The following is an 18213-nucleotide window of genomic DNA, read 5'->3' on the forward strand; positions in this document are numbered from 1 at the left end:
AAACGACTGTGTTTAAATGTGAATCGATTTTGCTCAAGAATAGTAAACTCATGCCGAGGTACATGCTTATAAAAGCCATCCTGACTTGATCTCCTTGAGAAAGGTCTATTTTCGTATTTTTAAAAAGGCGAAAAATCACTACAGACCATCTGCGATTACAAATGATTTCGTTTCAAAGAAAGTTAAAAAGAAAGGTCACACAAGAATAGAGATTTTTTTGGACATATTCCCAAGACCGGACCTTACCCAGAAAAGAAAAAAAAAAGTTCTATTGGAATCCTTAGCATCCGTGCGCCAGGTGTTGATAAGCATCAATAACACATAATAAAGACATTCCGCATGGGACAGCGATGGACCATATGCTGTATGGTAAATTGTAATCTAGGTAATCTTGTACTCTGCGGTTCACGGGCTCATAAATGCTTGGTCAGATGGTCACGTTAGGTTATTACTTTCTTCGTATGATAATGGTAACAAAAAAAAAAAATTTAAGTATCTCTTCAATTCCCTTTTCAGACTATCGAGAGCTTATTCCACGCTAGTGAAGCAGTTCTGAAGCATATTTTTACTTTCATTTATTATCAGAAAGCATAGTACTCTTGGCATTGGTGCTTGACTTTAAGTGTCAGAGCACGACCGCGCCTCGAAAGCAATCGAAAGACCACCGCGCCGGGGTGGTTCTGCCGATCCTCGCTAATCCCTAAAAGTGTTTGTGTTTGAAGCATGGGCTCAAGGAGTACGGTGAAGCTAATAAACGTGCTAACGGTGCCGATTCGGTGTGGTAAATCGCATAAAAAGCACATATTTACATAATGAATCGGCTGGTAAAATGTAGCGCCAGCGCACGGTGTCGCGGTCACTATCCGTCTCGGAAGTTTTCGACGCTGCTCGGCAACCCTGGCGGGTTCTTGTTGCTTTTTCATGCGCATCATTAAAACCTGTACCTTTCACGATGCCCGTCAGCGGTTTGCGTTTCCATTCTAGCTTCAAACAGCATCCACTTCTTTCGACCTCCCGGCTCGTTGATCTTTATTTGCCGCCTGTACGGTTGAATGTGACCTCTGTTGTGTAGCTGCGGGCGTAGAAAAAAGAAGAAGAAGAAGAAGAAGAAGAAGAAGAAGAAGAAAACAACAACTGCGTTAGCATAATAACTCCAAGAGTAAATAACGGAGATCAGTGAGATTATTCATTCAAAAGGCAATCAGATAACGAACGCTAATTAAAACTTAAATCTCCTGCTGTCCTACTCCGGTCTTCGCTGTTGGTTTCGCACACTCATTCAGTTCGTTCATTTATTGCCGTAGATCATTGAAGTATCCAGCGTTTCGACGATGAAACCTATACCGTCCAGCCCGTACCGTTTTGATGGTGGAAGTTTTGCAGTATAAGCGAACAGATGAAGGCGCACCATTTGCGTTCGGCGTTCCAAGTACTGGCGGCGTATCGCTCTATGTAAACTAGTAGTCCCGCGGCCGAAAACACTTTGGCGCCGCAAAGCTGCAACAAGGGTCAGAGCTTAGGATTTCGAAAAACCTAACACTGGAACAGCGCTAAGTACTCTGCGGTTCGGATGAATCGATCATCCGGGCTTACTACCACCGAGTCGGCCCCGAGCCCGTCGTACCGGAGCGGAAAGAAAAACTTTATTCTTTACGACCGTGCAGCAAAATCTAATTAACAAACCGTAAATTGACATTTTATGTGTTTTTGTGCTCCACTCGTGAGGGGTTTATTTATCGTAATTTACGACCGACAGTATCAAACACTTTCCCATTCGAGCGTTCGAGGGTGCACGTTCGCCCACTAGAACGTCCGTCCTTGTCCTAATGCCGCGAATGGAGCAAATCAAGCTTTAAGTTTGAAAAATTAAAACCACCACTGGAAATCGTAAATGAAACACTGATTTTAATTCTACGGAAATTGCCTGACGGCCGAATAGCGTTGAGAGAAAATTAGCCGCTGTACTAAAATAGCGAACGCACCGTCATTACTTGCCTCGCCGGACACCTCACACAGACACTTTAGTGGACGCGCGAGCGATTGAATCGTAATTGACAGTACAATTTGTTTTGGGAAAACTTTGTCTTCGTGTCGTTTGATGTATTTTGTTTTTGTAATTGTGTATTGTGTATGTTTGTTTGTTTTTCTTTCCAGAGCGATCTGTTCGATGAAATCGACCTCTCCAACCTGTGCTTTGCCGAGTGCAGTACGAAGAATGCGAACCACAGCTTCCAGGTAAGTTGTTTACGTTGTGCCGTGTTTGTTGTTTGATTTGTTAGGCGAAATTTAATTTGTCAGGCGAAATTTTGAAAAAGATAAGATTTAAAATATTTGACAAAATATCGAAAACTTTATTGACTTATCATGTTTCTTACGCTCAACTTAGCAAAGCTCGCAATCAGTGCTGTTATTTAAAAGGTTTGCTTTCGGCTTTTTCAGCTGTAAGTTCCTTTTTTTTACGAAGCAAAGTTCATTATAAAAGCTACTAAAACATTCATTACACAGTTCATTAGGTAGCGCAGCTAGATCTCGTTGTTGATGGATACGGATACACCAGGGTGATGTTTTATTTTTTGGGGCACTAAACTAAAATGATGGATGCGCAATAAAGAAAAGTTACAGATTCATCGTGTGTCTTCCATCCCGTTTTTTGAGCGTAAATGTAAATTCCTGGCATGCTCAAGATCAACCCTTCCGAAGAATAGGGTTTTCGTTTTTCCATCACCGTGGCACGCAGCGAAACGACTTCAAAGCAGAAGCAATAGCAAAAAAAAAAAAAAAACCGACTGCACTTGTACCGTGGTCTTGACATTGTCTTTCGTCTAGCATCTTTTTGAAGAGTTCATTACGAAGCATCAAATGCTCCTCGATGTCGCCATCATTCGTTTGCCGGTTTTGTCTCTGAGCGAGCGAGAGCGAGAGTAAAGAACAACACCGAACAAAACACCCTTCACCATTAGGGGGAAGTTTGGTTACGGATGTTGATCGCTAGGAATCGGTAACGGTCCAAAAAAAAAAAAAAGTAAAGGTTCTCAGTTTTTCTTTTATTACCGCGTGTTCGTCTAAGTACATTTCCTACAGGCGTTTTTCTTTTTCGCTCTCCTTTTGGTTGGTTACTTTGAATCATTAATTTCTAGTACCAGGAAAGCGAAAAGTTGTCAGCATAAACCCTTTATGGCAGCCGAGCCGGACATTCGGTAAAGGTGTGTTTCACGGCGAACGCTTTGTTGCCGTTGTCGTTGCCACTACGCCCGTTGCGAACGTGTAGGGATTAACGTGGGATTGCATACAAACAGGGGGTCGATAATATTTTGCCCGTGGTCGATATCGATACTTCCGTGGTGTTAACAACCATTTTTATGATGCGTATAATGCGTTTTGGGTGGGCGCTAAGAGTGTTAAGGGCGCTGGTGCAAAATGTACGGAATATTACAGAGAATAATGCTCATTTGCAAAGTTTCGGTTCGTTAATAGAAGTTGATTTATAGTCTCTGTAGCGGTAAATCTGATTAAAGGAGAGGTGCTGTAGCTACACAATTAAACAAGTGCTAAACAAAACAAAAAAAAAAAACCAAAAAAACACTGGCCATAAATTTCCCAGTACAAAACCACTTTGATTGACAGAGAATGTTCCCTTTTTTTGTGCTTAAAATTACAAGCTTCACAATCAGAAGCTTGTTCGCTTTCTTTTTTGGCTGACTTTGTTTCAAAAACGTGAAACAGCAGTTTCTGTGTGCTGCAAGAACCGTTTTCACAATCACTGTACCCGCCGTACTTTTGCGGTTCGCTGAAACAATATCGCACGTTGATTGCGTGTTGTTTGCAACATCAAAACCACAAAGCTACTTTTGAATTCTCCAAACACCGTAAAATGGCAATGTCAGACCACTCGGGCGCATTGTGTGTTCGTCATCTAGACAGGCGCGAATTTGCCCCGCACCCCCACATGTGCTAAAATAGCCAAATGCCGGTGCGGGAAAAGAGCAAGCGCGCGAACCGAACTTTACATGCATTGCACAAACATCATGAATAGACGGGGGAAAAACAAATACGGCACACACATACAACCCATTGCTTATCGTGATGGGCCGTACACACTTGAACGGATCCTTTGCTGGCTGAACAATGCCGCAGCAAACAAGCGAGGCAGCCAGCTAGCGCGGCGCTAAGATTAAACATTCAACCAAAGCGGAAGGATTGTAGCCTAGTTTCTCCCACGCTGTTGTTTGTAATTTACCGCCATGGTGTATTTTTCCCCTCCTCCGTTCCTTTGCTTCTTTTTGTATCAGAATCATGATGTCGGACTGTTACGACATTCCGGTTCTGCGAGCGAGAGTACCGATTTTGGTTGCCTGTTTGTGTAGAAACTAAGGAAGATTTACTCGATCCGACCATGAAGCTGTTTGGTATGTAGATGAGAGGAAAAAAAAAACGTTAGCTCAAATGAAGATAACACCTGCCAGGTTAAAAAGGACAGAAAGCTCTATGATCAAATAAAAATTGGGTGAATAAAACAAAAATAAAAAGGATACACACACACACACACACAAAGATGTTTACAGACAAATTTAAATTTGAATCCACGCATCGGTGCGTTTTGGTTTGACGGTGAGATGTACCGCTTTCGCCTCAAATGGATCGTATGTGTGTGAGTGTGTCCCTTTTTTGCATAGTCCTTCCCTGAAACATACCGATACATGTGACCCGGGTTCGTGCACTCTGTACATTTAACCGAGAAGGGTAAAAGAAACAAGCGAAAAGAGCTGGTATCAGGGTGGTGTGTGTGTATGTGTGTGTGAGTGTGTGTGTGTGTGTTTGGCATTAACAAACCTTTGCCAGAGCTGTTTGTTCAACAAAGCTTTCACTTTTGCTGGTGAACGTGTTTCCCACAAAAGCAAACGAGACTAGGGTTTCGGCCAAGAGGCCGGTAAAAGAAAGGGAAAAAATTAAAAGAAAAAAAAAAGAGCAAAATAATAGATGAAGCAACCCGCAACATGGCGTTGTGTGGCTGGTGATGGAGGCTCCCAGTACCTGGACCGGCAAGTCCTACCACCTTTAGGACAGGATGTGCTATTTACATATGGCGCTGGGATGTTACGGTGGATGATGGTGCTCTTTGTTGGCGTAAACATTAGCTGTGCGATTGCACAGGGAGGGTGTGCTGGCATTATAAATGGTGAAGAAACCTCAGCGGCCTCTATTATACCGTTTGTTTGTTCGGTTCTAGCGCGGGATAAAATAGCATTTTCCATCCTTGTGGGCTGCCCTGTCTCAAAGACGGAGCGAATCCGGATAGATAAGCCCGGCTCAACCAGTAGCACCCAAGAACGATCCGATCCGATGAGGATGAGCCTGGGACTTCTTGCTAATTGGAATGGGTTCTCGTTTGCTGGACCGAGACAGGTCGGGTGCTATGCGCTAAGAGGGTTCGATGTGTGTGGCGTGATATTTCATCACTTACGATGAAGCGTAGTTGTTTTGCACGACCTGTACTGGAAGGAGACTGCCTGTTCGGCCTCTACTAACCCTGACCGTCGTTCCACATTAATTGGCCGGTGTTATATTCACTAAATGTTCGTAGAATGGAAACGAAGGAAAATGCTATACTGCTCTTGAGTGAGGTTTTGCGGACAGTGGACAAGTATTTGCCAGCAGTCATACCATAGGCAACGGAACGCGGTACCGAATTTGTACTAATGAACAGTGATCCTGTTTCGTTGCCTTCTAATTGCCATTTCCAAGATTACGATCGTTTTTCCGGCACTCGTAAGTGGTCGGTGATGGTGATGTTGATTGGAATGGCATGTCAGCTTCATTGAAGTTACCTTCCAGTAATCGATGTAATGACGCCTGACGATGATTGTGCGAATTATCGTCGGTGCTAGCGGAAGTGGAACACCGCCCGTTGAGAAATGGACGACTAAAGCGTCATCATTGAGTGTTAATTATTCCGTTGAAGAAGGAATTATTTTGTGAAACATTTGAAACGCGTATCCTGTACATTTACACGTTTTATTCACTAATTTGAAGATAATAATACCCTTTTTCTGTTTGTGGTAGATGGGTCTGTGGTAGGTCTTTGATAGATGGAAGACAAATGATTAGCTTAATCTTGAGTCTATCGAACCAGCCTTTTACGAATATTATACTATATAATATTATTGTACTACATAGTACAAAAGCCATAACATAGCTTTTTTATAGGTTTTAAAGATTTATATAAACAGCTAATAAAACAAAAGAGAAACAAACTAAAGTCGAAATTTTAGTTTTGGTTAAGGAAGTTGCGATAATTTTTGGAATATTACAAGTGGCTGGAGGCGCCTGGTACTTTACTTTGTCATCAATTATAGCTTATAACAAGAACTATAAAATAATTACACTTTAATAGAACACAAATGTAATAAAATTTGCAAAAAATAATTGTTTATGATGTGAAATAGATGCAGCAACAAACCGTACAATAACAGGTTGGCTGATAAGTCCCCGGTCTGACACATAGAATGCGCCGCTAGTATTAAATGCATATTATTTTTATATAGCACCAACCTTCAAATGATTCGTGTCAAAATTTGACGTCTGTATGTCAATTAGTTTGTGAGACAGAGCGTCTTTTGTCAAGCAATTTTTGGTTGCTTGACGAACGAAAAAAGAACGAAGAAGAAAAAAGTGTTGTTCCACCAAGACAACGCACCGTGCCACAAGTCATTGAGAACGATGGCCCAAAATTCATGAATTGGGCTTCGAATTCCTTCCCCTCCCACCGTATTCTCCAGATCTGGCCCCCAGCGACTTTTTCTTGTTCTCAGACCTCAAAAGGATGCTCGCAGGGAAAAAAATTGGCTGCAATGAAGAGGTAGTCGCCGAAACTGAGGTCTATTTTGAGGCAAAACCGAAGGAGTACTACCAAAATGGTATCAAAAAATTGGAAGGTCGTTATAATCGTTGTATCGCTCTTGAAGGGAACTATGTTGAATAATAAAAACGAATTTTGACAAAAAAATGTGTTTTTCTTTGTTAGACCGGAGACTTATCAGCCAACCTGTTATACTATTCGAAGCCATTATCTCAGTTGAGGAAAGAATAGTGTCTTTAAAGAAGAAAAAAATAAGTGAGAAAATTCGTCTCCTTTGATCTCACGCTGGCAGTTGAGCGAGTTGATCTTTTTAGTTTAATTGGCGAACTTACACTTACAAGTGGTCAGCTTTCTCCTTGTTTCTGTTTGTTGCTCTGTAAGTACGCTCCGTTCATGTACGTCTATCCCCTTTATCACGAGACTCGAAAGCATCTGCAAAGGTCCGAATGACCTGATCAATGCGTATGTTGACGATGTCTCAGAGGTGATCAACTCTCTTCCTAAAATCGAGCAGGTGAGAACTACGATTGAAGCCTTTGATACATGTTCCGGAGCTAAACGTAACGTGGAATAGCCCGGCACTCCCTTCGCAACCTTGGTGGACTAATCTTTCATTTCCCAACCATCAAAGCGCCTGTACTGTTAAGCTGTGTTAAGCTTCAGTTCATGTTTCATCCGCCAACTCAAACGAGAGTGAAGCAGAAGTGAGGCTGAAAAAACTAGGAGACATACCTGTAAAGAACAGAAGACAAACTACTGAAAGAAAGATGTGTTTAGGGGCGATGAAAATTTTCAAAACGTGAGAAGCTACACAAAATAATGGAGTGTTCAGATAAACGTTCAGATGATCCCTTTAGGCAATCGACAAACATTAATATACAAAGCTGAAAACTAATGATTACAAGTTGTAACAATTTTATATTCTTAACGAATCTTTTTGAACCTCCAAACATTTTCATCAGCAGTTTCTAAATAGATAAATTTCCTCTCTCGCCATCTTACAGTTAATCACACCTACCCGTTCGCTAGTGTTGTGTGCAGAATCACGCCGAGAAATGGAGGACTGGCTGCAGGCATTGAAAGCTGCTTCGGCACGTGAATTTTTCGAACCAGGACCACCAGATCAACACGATTTCCTTTCCGGTCATCATCATTGGTAAGTTCAGCTCTTCTTCTGACACCTTTATCCCAATACAATATGCTCAAGTGTAATGATTTGCCGAACTTCTGTTCAATTTAAATCAGGTACGCAACGTCACATGCACGGCCAACGTACTGCAACGTGTGCCGCGAGGCCCTGTCTGGCGTCACTTCCCACGGACTGTCCTGTGAGGTGTGCAAATGCAAAGTACACAAACGCTGCGCTGCCAAGGCAATATCAAACTGCAAATGGACAACGCTCGCGAGCGTCGGCAAGGACATCATCGAGGACTGCGATGGGGTAAGTAAGGACCGGAGCGTGTGTCTGCACCATAATTGCTCATTTTTGTCCCTTCTTCTCCTTCGTCTGCACAGAACATCGTGATGCCTCACCAGTGGATGGAAGGCAATCTGCCCGTTTCGTCCAAGTGCCTCGTGTGCGACAAGACGTGCGGTTCCGTGATGCGTCTGCAGGACTGGCGTTGTCTTTGGTGCCGGTCAACGGTACACACAGCTTGCCGGCCCCAGGCACCAAACTCGTGCCCACTAGGTCCTGCCCGCGTATCCATGGTTCCGCCAACCTCGCTACATTCGATCGGACTGGACGAGGCGTGGGACGTGTGCAAGCCCCACGGCAGTTTCTCGCCCCTGCTCGTGTTCGTCAACTCGAAGTCGGGCGACAATCAGGGGGTGAAGTTTCTCCGTCGCTTCAAGCAACTCCTGAATCCGGCCCAAGTATTTGATCTTATCTCGAGTGGGCCTGGCCTCGGGCTGCGCCTGTTCCGCCATTTTGATCCATTTCGCATACTGATCTGCTCTGGGGACGGGTCTGTCGGTTGGGTCCTTAGCGAGATAGACCATCTAAACATGCAGGTAAGTGTACAGTGGCTCTTTAACGGTGAGGTCTGGTCCCATTCCGGTCTGGTACGGTCCCTGCTCCAGTTGGTCTAAATCGTTGGACAAATTAGACGAGCTCCACTCCAAACGAACCATTTCGTTCGAGGAATACTACAACAAAAACTCATCTCATTAGGAATCGTCCTGAAAATGGTATGCTAATAAGGTGGCCTCGGACGGACGCACGGTCGGTTTTTGTGTTTCTGCTCGTTTGGGGCTGTCGTTTTAACTAAAACATCGCTTGTACGACCGGACGACCTAGCCGTAGCCGTGGTCTCTTCTTTGCCTTTTGCTTCTGTGCGAATCGAAAGGAAATGCTTCAACGAATTCACATTTAAAATGGTACGTGCTGCCTCTTGGGGGGGAGTCATGGACGGCAGAAGTTGTATCAAGGACAGACTTATGCCAACCATGACCGCCATTTTGTCGTACCCCGATTGTGACGACCATGATGAACGGAAATTCTGAATGGGAAGTTTCATGCCAGCTGTAAATTGAAGGTCTGCAGTAAAATGTCAAGGGTACGAATTATGACACGTTACGCTACGAAAAGATTCGTCCGAAGTGTTCCGACTCGAGACTCGAAGCTTACATTGAAGTTACGTACACTCACATCAAGCATTAAGCCCGAAGCGGTTGAAGAGTGGAGTAGTAATAGAACTAGTATTTTATGATTGGATATTATGGTTGAACCATTTTGTAAGGCTCTTCGCTGAACTTTACTGCTCTTACAGAAGCTCGCCGGAGCTTTGAATGTGTACGACGTTATAAAACTAGCCAGTTTCTTACAGCTACGTGCTACAGGACATGTGGGTTAGCAGCTTTTTGCAGAATTTCCCATATTTATTTTCAAAACAATGAGATGGCTTTCTTACCAACGTTTTTCTAAAAATATTGTGCTAGCCCCACAATATCCCATTATTACAAAGCGCTTGCCAACGAACACATTGCCATTTTTTCTTAACAGTTTTCACAAAGCGCAGGCTCTTTCACAAAACGGGTATGGAAGTTCCTAGGGACAAGAAAATGCCGCAAGCGTCAGAAATTCGTCCGACTTACGTACTGACATGACCACCTCCAACACTTCCACTGCCACGTTTCACGGTTGGCTGCGAAGTCATTCCCGCCCGCAGGAAATGAGTTATATGAAATGTGTATGTGTAGACCACCGGATTCGGGAACGGTGATAGAAAAGGTTGTAACGAAAAGCGAAAAGAAGAAAGCGCACAAAACTCTCACCAAGCACCGGCAACAAGCATCTAAACGAATCCACCCACGAACGAAGGGCAGGATTAATATCTAATGAGAACAACGGGGATCTCGTGCGAAGGGCTAGACGGATGTAACCGAGCAACGGTTATGATCACGATGATGAGGAAGTGGAATGAATGTTTTTGGGCTACACATTTTCACATTGATACGTATAGGGCGGTGAATGGTGAGGGACGAGAGGCACGGGAAAGGTAATGTCCTGTTTGATGATTAAGGAAGAAATCCATATTTTTGTTTGATCTTACGTGCAGACGTGTTGTTGGCTTATGACAACAGTTTCACATGACGTTGGTCCCATGCACGATGGCACTGGGATAAGGGACAGGAAATAATTTTTTTTCCCTCCAAAAATGAAACAAATAATCACCGAAAAGACAGTGCTCAAACCGGCTGGCTTGAAGATATTCCATGAAATTAATTCAATTTTATGAATGGTCCGCTTCTTAAATTCTAGTGAAAGTTGATGTTATTGGGTACTAGCTAGTGGGTGATTTTACAAGTGACAGAACAAGAGCTACAGCATTATTAAAAATATTATTTCCACTGATCAAATAAGCCATGTAATCTGTCGAATTTAAATTGCTGGATAGGTTTGATGTTTCAGCCAAGTTGAATCCTACAACCTACGACGAGTGTGATGAGCTGATTTGAATTTCAATACCATACATTGCTTATTGTTGCTCCATTGAACGATTTACAGTGTACCCTCTGGAGGTGAAAGAATTTAATTTTCAAATTGGAGCTTATTTATAATTTTTCCAGTTAAAGCATACACACGATACGAAGCGATAGACGGGACGCACCCTTTGGGGACGGAAAAGACCCTCAACTCGTGGGGTGTGTAGCGTGTCAAATGACAAAAGTTTAATGCATATTTTTTTCGCCGTTTTTATTTCGCTTCGGAGAATTGATTAAAGTTTGCAGCCTTGCTCTGAGTGAGCGTTTGTGCAAACTTTTGTGTAATCAGTTCCGAAAGCTGACGTTAAGTGTACCACAGCACACGGGTTGTTTTTTTGTTTCTACCCCTCCCCTGTAACACACATTTCTCTTAAATTGATGTTTGCCATTTGAAAAACAACTCTCCCCACACACGTTACTTCTCTTCCTTCAAAATTACTTCCACGCCACACCCCAGTACGCTCGGTGATGGTAACGAATTAAACTTTCTCGATTTTGTAAATTCGATCGAGGTGAAAGTTGTGCTGAGTGTGTTTGACTTTTACTCTTTGCAGAAACAATGCCAAATAGCAGTGCTTCCGCTGGGCACGGGTAACGATCTGGCACGTGTCCTCGGCTGGGGAAGCTCCTGCGACGATGACGCACACCTGCCGCAGCTGCTGGAACGGTACGAGAAGGCCAGTACAAAAATGCTTGACAGGTAAGCTTGGGACGTGTGAATGCAGGTTTACGAAAGGGGGTGGGTATGAGGTATTGGAGGGTCGATTTGTCCTGAGCTTCCCACCTATCGACGGTCTGTGTGTGGTGGAAATAAATCAACTTCCGTCTACAGAATGGAAGCTCTAGAGTGGACTAGTACGACAACCGCCACAAACTCACATTGCCGTGGATGTTTGCGTTCATGATGACATTTATCTTAAGTAATGGCATTTCAGTGAGCGTTGAAGCAATAATCCCAAGCATAGTAATAGTAAAGCTAATTTCCGCTTACCATTTTTTCCCCACCTCTCAGATGGAGTGTAATGGTTTTTGAACGAGATATTGGCATCGCGACAACACGCACGCCGAAGATGTCGATCTCGCACTATGCGGATCCGCTCCTGTCCCAGTACGAAGACAGCGCCTTGTGGCATCTGCAGTCAATTGTCTACAACGAAGACACCCAGATGATGATACAATCGACGAGAATCCTATGCGAAACGGTCAATGACTTTATTGCTAGAGTAAGAGAAACCAGCTCCGACGAAGAGCAATTAAGCGTCAAATGTGATATTTTAAGGTACGCTTGACACTTCCCCTTTCCGTTGGCACTCGGCCACCGGTCGGCCGATTAGAGAGAAGTGAAATTTAATCGCTAAACTGGTATTGAAATTTGTTACTGCTTTTTTTCTTTTGACAGACAAAAGTTAGGAATGTTATTAGATACTCTGAAGGATGAGGAAGCTGGTCTTCATGGTGACGACGAATTATTTAGAACACTGAAAGAAATTGCTCAAAAAAGTGCCTCAGAAAGACCAATAGATTCGTAAGTAGTCGGACGGCAGCGAACGTCATTTCAATTCGATATGTTTCATCGTTTGATTTGTGTTGCATTTCGTAGAAAAACAATAGAGAAAAACGAAAAAGATAAACTGAATTCCAAAGAGCGCATCAGTAGAATAGACCGTCGTTCAGAGAAGGAAGCACTTTTATGCCGGGCCAACAGCCTCAAGCGAGCAATACACGAAGTGGTGGAGATGAGCGAAAAAGTAATCCCGTACGCACCACAGAAGCGCCTTTCCGTTCCTATGAACACACTTAGAGGTAGGTAGCAGGTTGGGGTAGATTTGGAGCTTGGTTTACTGTTTTAGCTTTTGTTGAAATCCTTTTCATTCTAGCCACCGCTTCCTCATCGGATAATTCAGCCAACACATCACCGGCAACGCTTCCACCACCTCCCGGCATGATATCGCCCTCGGTGTCTACATCACGATTGACCTGCATCTCACCCCTGCCCGATATGCGTCGCGATTCAATGGACGAGCACTTTTTCAGCACCCTCAACCTGCCCGTACCGAAACAATTTGCCGACGGTGGTAGTCGCCGCAGTTCCGGGGTACCGGAGTCATACCGCATCTCCAGCATCGAGGAGCTGGAAGAGAACAGTGTACACACGGAACCGAAGCTGGCAGAACCCATCCTCGAACCACCGATGGAGGGTGAGTCCGAGCTAGCAACCGACAATCAGGCCCGCGATCAGGACGATACGTTGAATCAAAAATCCACCACCACCACAACGTCCGATTCGCAGTCAACTACCGCACCGTACGATTTTTCCTTCGAATCGGACACAAAGACGGTAAAGTTTGATCTCGATCCGAATAGCGCCTTCGAGCGGTTGGGCTTCAAACCGTTTAAGAAAACCATCGAACAGCATCACCAGCAGCAGCTGGCCGTGCTAGACAACGGGCAGCAGCGCAGCGAAGGCGGTTACGTGCAGTTTCAGCCTATTGAAGTGTACGAGCGTAACTACTATCGTGCCCAGGCCCAGCGCTTGGGCGCACCGGGTTCGTGTAAAGTTGGTCTGGCTGGTTCCGAGCCGACTGCAACGAAACAGGGCTCTTCGTGTAACAACATGCTGCAGGTGCCCACTATCTGCATTCCGAGTCTTGAGAAACCACCGGAAAATATCTACTTTAGCGAAAACATTACTATCATCGATACGGACATGCCGGTAAGAATTTGCTGGCTTACATGGGTAGATAGAGGGTGGAAGATTCTAACTGTTCAATTCTCCGACAGGAACGATCGTCTTCCGATGAGGTACCCGGCGATGGCAGTGATATCCTATCAGCAATAAGCAACGAAGAATGTAGCGTTACTTCGGAGATACTCGATAGACAATCAGATAACAACTCGCAGGTTCATGTAGGTGATATTATACAGGTAGGTGCTATTGAATGAACAACATATTATTAAGTACAATTACTTACTGACAAAAAATAAAATCACTGCAGGACTTAGACAACGATCGCTTCAGCCACATCGATTCACCGGAAACGAGCGACACCACGGAAGCATTGCACGGCGAAAGCCTAATGGATGACATAAGCTCAGTGCTGGGACAGGACTTACTCGGTGCTTTGCAAGACAACACAATCACCGAAGACACGACCACGCTCTGCACGCTCGACCATACGAGGCGCCGTAGCTTTAAGGCTAAGCAGCAGCGCAACGATGCCGTTGAGCTCGAACAGTGCGGGTTTGAAAACCGTGTGTTCGATATCGATAATCGGTGCGATGATCAGAAGGTGAAGGAGCCTCGTTTCTGCAGTTTGGCGAAATTCGTCGAGGGCAACGATATTGCACGCAAGAGCTTCAAGCGTCCTCATCGTGGCATGCCGCGTACTATCGGGACAGGATTCACCAACCGTCTGTCGGTCGGTGAGAATGAGTATGAAAACATCAAAACATTCACACGCAATCTGCTACCGATACATGGTTCACCGTCCGATGTGTCCGTGTCCGAAACGGACACAGTTCGTTCGTCTGGTTTCGAGTATAAGAAGCTCGTGTCCGCGGCAAATGCTGAAGATGAAGACGAAAGTCTGCCGGATGATGATTTGGGTGAGCGATCTTCTAGTGAAAATGATGAACCGCAGGGTAACACACAGGCAGAAGACGATGACGATGACGAGGAGGACGATGAAAAGGATGATCGTGAAGATGGTCAGGACGAGGGAGAGCTGGATGACGATGGCGATAAGGAGCTGATTGGGCACGATGAGCATGAGAAGGACGATCGAAGTGAAAAAAGCTTCCGATTACCCTGCATCCCAACGATAAACGTAGTAGTGGAACCACCGTCTCCTGCCATTAGTGACGAATTGCGATCATTGCGTGTGCCGGAGATAAGACGACATTCTGAGCATACACCGAATCTTTTGGCACCGCGTGAAATCGACATACATCGTCGACACTCGAACAACAATCCGAATCTGTTGGGTTTCGACTCGGAACACATTCGCTTCCTAAACTGTTCACCGGCAGCATCGAGGCGCATCAGCAGTGGCAGTTTGCTGTTCAAACCGGAGGGATTGGGTAGCTCCAAGAGTAACATCTTCAGCTCCAACTTGGGATTGTTCAATCTGGACAAGGACTCGGAAGCCAGGGAGGACAGGAGAAAGGAGGAAAAGGAAGAGAAAGTGAAGAAGCTTCCGATTATCAACCCTCTCGTTCGTTTGCCATCTTGGCCAAGTAAGTACAGTGGATTTTGTGCTGGATGAAGTGGATGCAAATATTTATATCTGTCAATCTTTTCTCGTACGAACTTTCAGATGTAAGCACTGGTACCGGTTTTATATCGAAGTGTTTGCTTGCTAACGCTGACACGCTGTGTGCCGCTGTAAGCCCACTGATGGACCCGGATGAAACGCTGCTCGAAGGATACTATGAAAAGGCGGTTATGAACAACTACTTCGGCATTGGTATCGATGCAAAAATTTCACTCGATTTTCACAACAAACGCGAGGAACATCCGGAAAAGTGTCGATCACGTGCCAAGAACTACATGTGGTATGGTGTGCTTGGGTCGAAACAATGGTTGCAGAAAACGTACAAGAACCTCGAACAAAAGGTACAGCTCGAGTGCGATGGACAGCGTATTCCGCTGCCCTCGTTGCAAGGCATCGTGGTGCTAAACATTCCCAGCTTTATGGGAGGCACTAACTTCTGGGGCAGTAAGAAGGAGGATGACTGCTTCCTGGCCCAGAGCTTCGACGATCGCATACTGGAGGTTGTGGCAGTGTTTGGATCGGTACAGATGGCCGCCTCACGACTCATCAACCTACAGCATCACCGGATAGCGCAGTGTCAAAGCGTGCAGATTAACATTCTCGGTAAGCGGCTTGACGAAACGTATTGTCCCGGAAAAAGGGTAATACAATTTCATTACAACCAAAATGTCTGCTAACGTTTGTAGGTGAAGAATGTGTTCCGATACAGGTGGACGGAGAGGCTTGGCTGCAACCGCCCGGAATGATACGGATCATACACAAAAACCGTGTACAGATGCTGTGCCGCAATCGGAGCCTGGAGGTGTCACTGAAGAGCTGGCAGGAGAAGCAACGGCAGCACAGTATCAGCATCGCAAGGGAACAACCGTCCACCGCTTCCGAGCATCACATTGCGCCGACGGAGGACATGTTTTCGGAGCGCGAAACGTATCTGCTGCTGAACTTTATCGAGTGTGTCAGCACGCTGGTAAAGTGGGTGAAGTTTCTTATCATATCACACCCTTCGCTGCAGCCGAACCTTTACGTGGTGGCCTCGAAGACAGCGGATGCGCTCGAGTCCATTCATCCGGGTGGTAAAATCATCGAGGGACCAAACCTCCGCCGGCAGCTAACACAGTTGGTAAGTAGAAGGATTATTTTGGGTGTGTTGTTAAATTTCAACAAACGCCGTTTTAATGCAAATACTTCCACAGGTCCGTTGTGCTAGACAGTTGTACGAGGATACGTGTGAACTGTTGCGAGAGCGTAGCCACAGCCTGATACTCCGTGAAGATTTGGAAACGAAGCTCAGTGTGTCGCTGGCAAACATGGAGATGGAACTGGGTAAGTGCACGATGCAGCAATCGTCCGAAACCGGTGAAACCAGGGTGTATCTGAACGTGTTGGCACCGAACGAAGAGATTGATCATCGGAAAAAACAAAAACCGTTCTGGTTGCGATTCCGCAGTGGCCATAGCTCACATCACGGCCCGGCAGCAACCGGATCCGTACCGAAGGCAGCAACAACATCACGCGAAACGGTCAGTAACTGGGGTGTGGGTGAGGTGGTCACTTGGCTGGAAGCGATGCAACTGTCCGAGTACGTGGACAGTTTCATCAAGAATGACATCCGTGGCAAAGAGCTACTAACGCTGGCGCGCCGTGATTTGAAGGATCTAGGCGTAACCAAAGTCGGACACGTAAAGCGTATTTTGCAAGCAATCAAAGACCTTGGAACAGGGTAGATGTGTGACCAGGGCGATGCTATACCGCCAACGACCACCGATGAGCACATATAGTAAACCCTTCAAGCTATACCAAAACAAAAACGCAAGAACTAAAATCCACCATTCGTGGAGATTTGTGATGGAAGATCTCAGTCTCTGCGAGCAATGGGGCGTATATATATATATCTCACGTGGAAGTGTAAGAGACAGAACTAAAACTTCGATAAAAGCAACTAAAAGACTTTGTTATCTGTCGTACTTAGTAGCAACACGCATCGTAAATCTACCATAAGGTAATATAGTTGTAAGGCAATGCTGCACCGTCTTGGAAAGGTGCAGCCATTTTTGTAACCCTTCCCAACCGATGATGATCGTAGCAATGGTTGCGGCCTTTTATTAACCCTTTCCCTTCCTTGTGGCCCCATGGGGACATCTCTGTCAGCAGCTATTGCGATAGTATAAGCGAATGCACCGCGAAGAATACATTATAGCTGTGAAGCAGTTTGAAGCTGTACGATCGATCATGGCGTAAAGACGCCATATCATCTTCAGACTACGAGATATCGTTACGCATCATATAATACATCGTATAGTTTGCTCGTAAATAGCTATGGACTGTTGATTGTGTGTGTTTTAGTTTCCTCCCTTTGATCGTTGCTTGGCCGTGTGCGAGCTAGATTGATAGACTCATTACAATGGGGTATATGATGTGCAGTGCGCATCGATTCGATGGAACGTTTCGTCTATGTTCTAGACCAAATGTTACTCTAATGTTACTGAAAACTAAAACAAAACTAAAAAAAAAAACACCTAAGAGTGCTCGCTCGGCGGTTAGGAAAGGCTTTTCTCATGACCAAAAAGCAAACACACACACAAACACAAAGTATGGGGGGTGGTACTGACGCTCGTCTTAATCTCGTCTTTTGTGTTCCTGTTTAGTACTGTTGAATGTTTACTATGTACGTACTAAGTGTATTTAGGGTTGGAATAATGCGCATGTTGGTCGTGTTGAGGTAAAATATAAAGCTATCGATAACCGTTGAATTTAAATTAGGAAGCCTAGTTGAAGAAGTGGCTTAAGTTAACGGTATCAGAACAAAACTAAGCACAAACCAAAAAATCATGGAACCAGTAAACCCGATGGAGACGGGGCGTCAACAATGTTATCTCAACGAATCGTAAACAAAACAGATCAGTGCAAGCTACTTATACACTTTACATGATTAAATATACAGACCGTAAGTGGATATACTATAAATCTTATACAAGTAATAGAATATACATATACAATTAGATGATAATCCTACCCTAAGAAGAACACAGCATGTTCGTGCGAACACCGAATAGGTGAAAGGAAGCTGGATACGATACCAACAAGCTTATCCAACAA

General features: G+C 44.7%; 5 protein-coding genes across 6 annotated transcripts in view; 2 read left to right on the plus strand and 3 right to left on the minus strand.

Moving 5' to 3' along the window:
* Positions 1 to 16886, plus strand: part of LOC126556632 (diacylglycerol kinase eta) — a 42014-nt gene extending 25128 nt beyond the window's left edge. Inside the window, exons 3-16 of the mRNA XM_050212013.1 lie at positions 2155 to 2235; positions 7861 to 8012; positions 8102 to 8297; positions 8372 to 8869; positions 11398 to 11543; positions 11856 to 12122; positions 12243 to 12368; positions 12444 to 12646; positions 12721 to 13556; positions 13625 to 13768; positions 13840 to 15079; positions 15160 to 15720; positions 15804 to 16237; positions 16311 to 16886. Of these exons, the coding sequence (XP_050067970.1) occupies positions 2155 to 2235; positions 7861 to 8012; positions 8102 to 8297; positions 8372 to 8869; positions 11398 to 11543; positions 11856 to 12122; positions 12243 to 12368; positions 12444 to 12646; positions 12721 to 13556; positions 13625 to 13768; positions 13840 to 15079; positions 15160 to 15720; positions 15804 to 16237; positions 16311 to 16841 (5415 nt within the window). The 3' untranslated portion in view covers positions 16842 to 16886. The remainder of the gene's footprint in view (positions 1 to 2154; positions 2236 to 7860; positions 8013 to 8101; positions 8298 to 8371; positions 8870 to 11397; positions 11544 to 11855; positions 12123 to 12242; positions 12369 to 12443; positions 12647 to 12720; positions 13557 to 13624; positions 13769 to 13839; positions 15080 to 15159; positions 15721 to 15803; positions 16238 to 16310) is intronic.
* Positions 1 to 18213, minus strand: part of LOC126558913 (pyridoxine/pyridoxamine 5'-phosphate oxidase-like) — an 87298-nt gene that overhangs the window by 63620 nt on the left and 5465 nt on the right. The gene's annotated exons all lie outside the window — the stretch shown is intronic.
* Positions 1 to 18213, minus strand: part of LOC126557894 (protein Notchless) — a 195019-nt gene that overhangs the window by 56275 nt on the left and 120531 nt on the right. The window contains exon 1 of one of the 2 annotated variants that reach the window (XM_050213804.1): positions 17926 to 17937. The exons of the other annotated variant lie outside the window; for it this stretch is intronic. The gene's annotated coding sequence lies outside the window, so the exon portion shown is untranslated. Of the gene's footprint in view, positions 1 to 17925; positions 17938 to 18213 lie in introns of those variants that run through there. 2 annotated transcript variants of the gene reach the window in all.
* The window catches only part of LOC126556762 (putative ATP-dependent RNA helicase DHX57), a 300736-nt gene that overhangs the window by 51131 nt on the left and 231392 nt on the right, over positions 1 to 18213 (minus strand). The window lies entirely within an intron of this gene.
* The window catches only part of LOC126557181 (protein claret segregational), a 333201-nt gene continuing 326151 nt past the window's right edge, over positions 11164 to 18213 (plus strand). The window contains exon 1 of the mRNA XM_050212864.1: positions 11164 to 11169. The gene's annotated coding sequence lies outside the window, so the exon portion shown is untranslated. The remainder of the gene's footprint in view (positions 11170 to 18213) is intronic.

The sequence above is a fragment of the Anopheles maculipalpis genome, chromosome 2RL (assembly GCF_943734695.1).
Source record: "Anopheles maculipalpis chromosome 2RL, idAnoMacuDA_375_x, whole genome shotgun sequence".
Classification (NCBI taxonomy): Eukaryota; Metazoa; Arthropoda; class Insecta; order Diptera; family Culicidae; genus Anopheles; species Anopheles maculipalpis.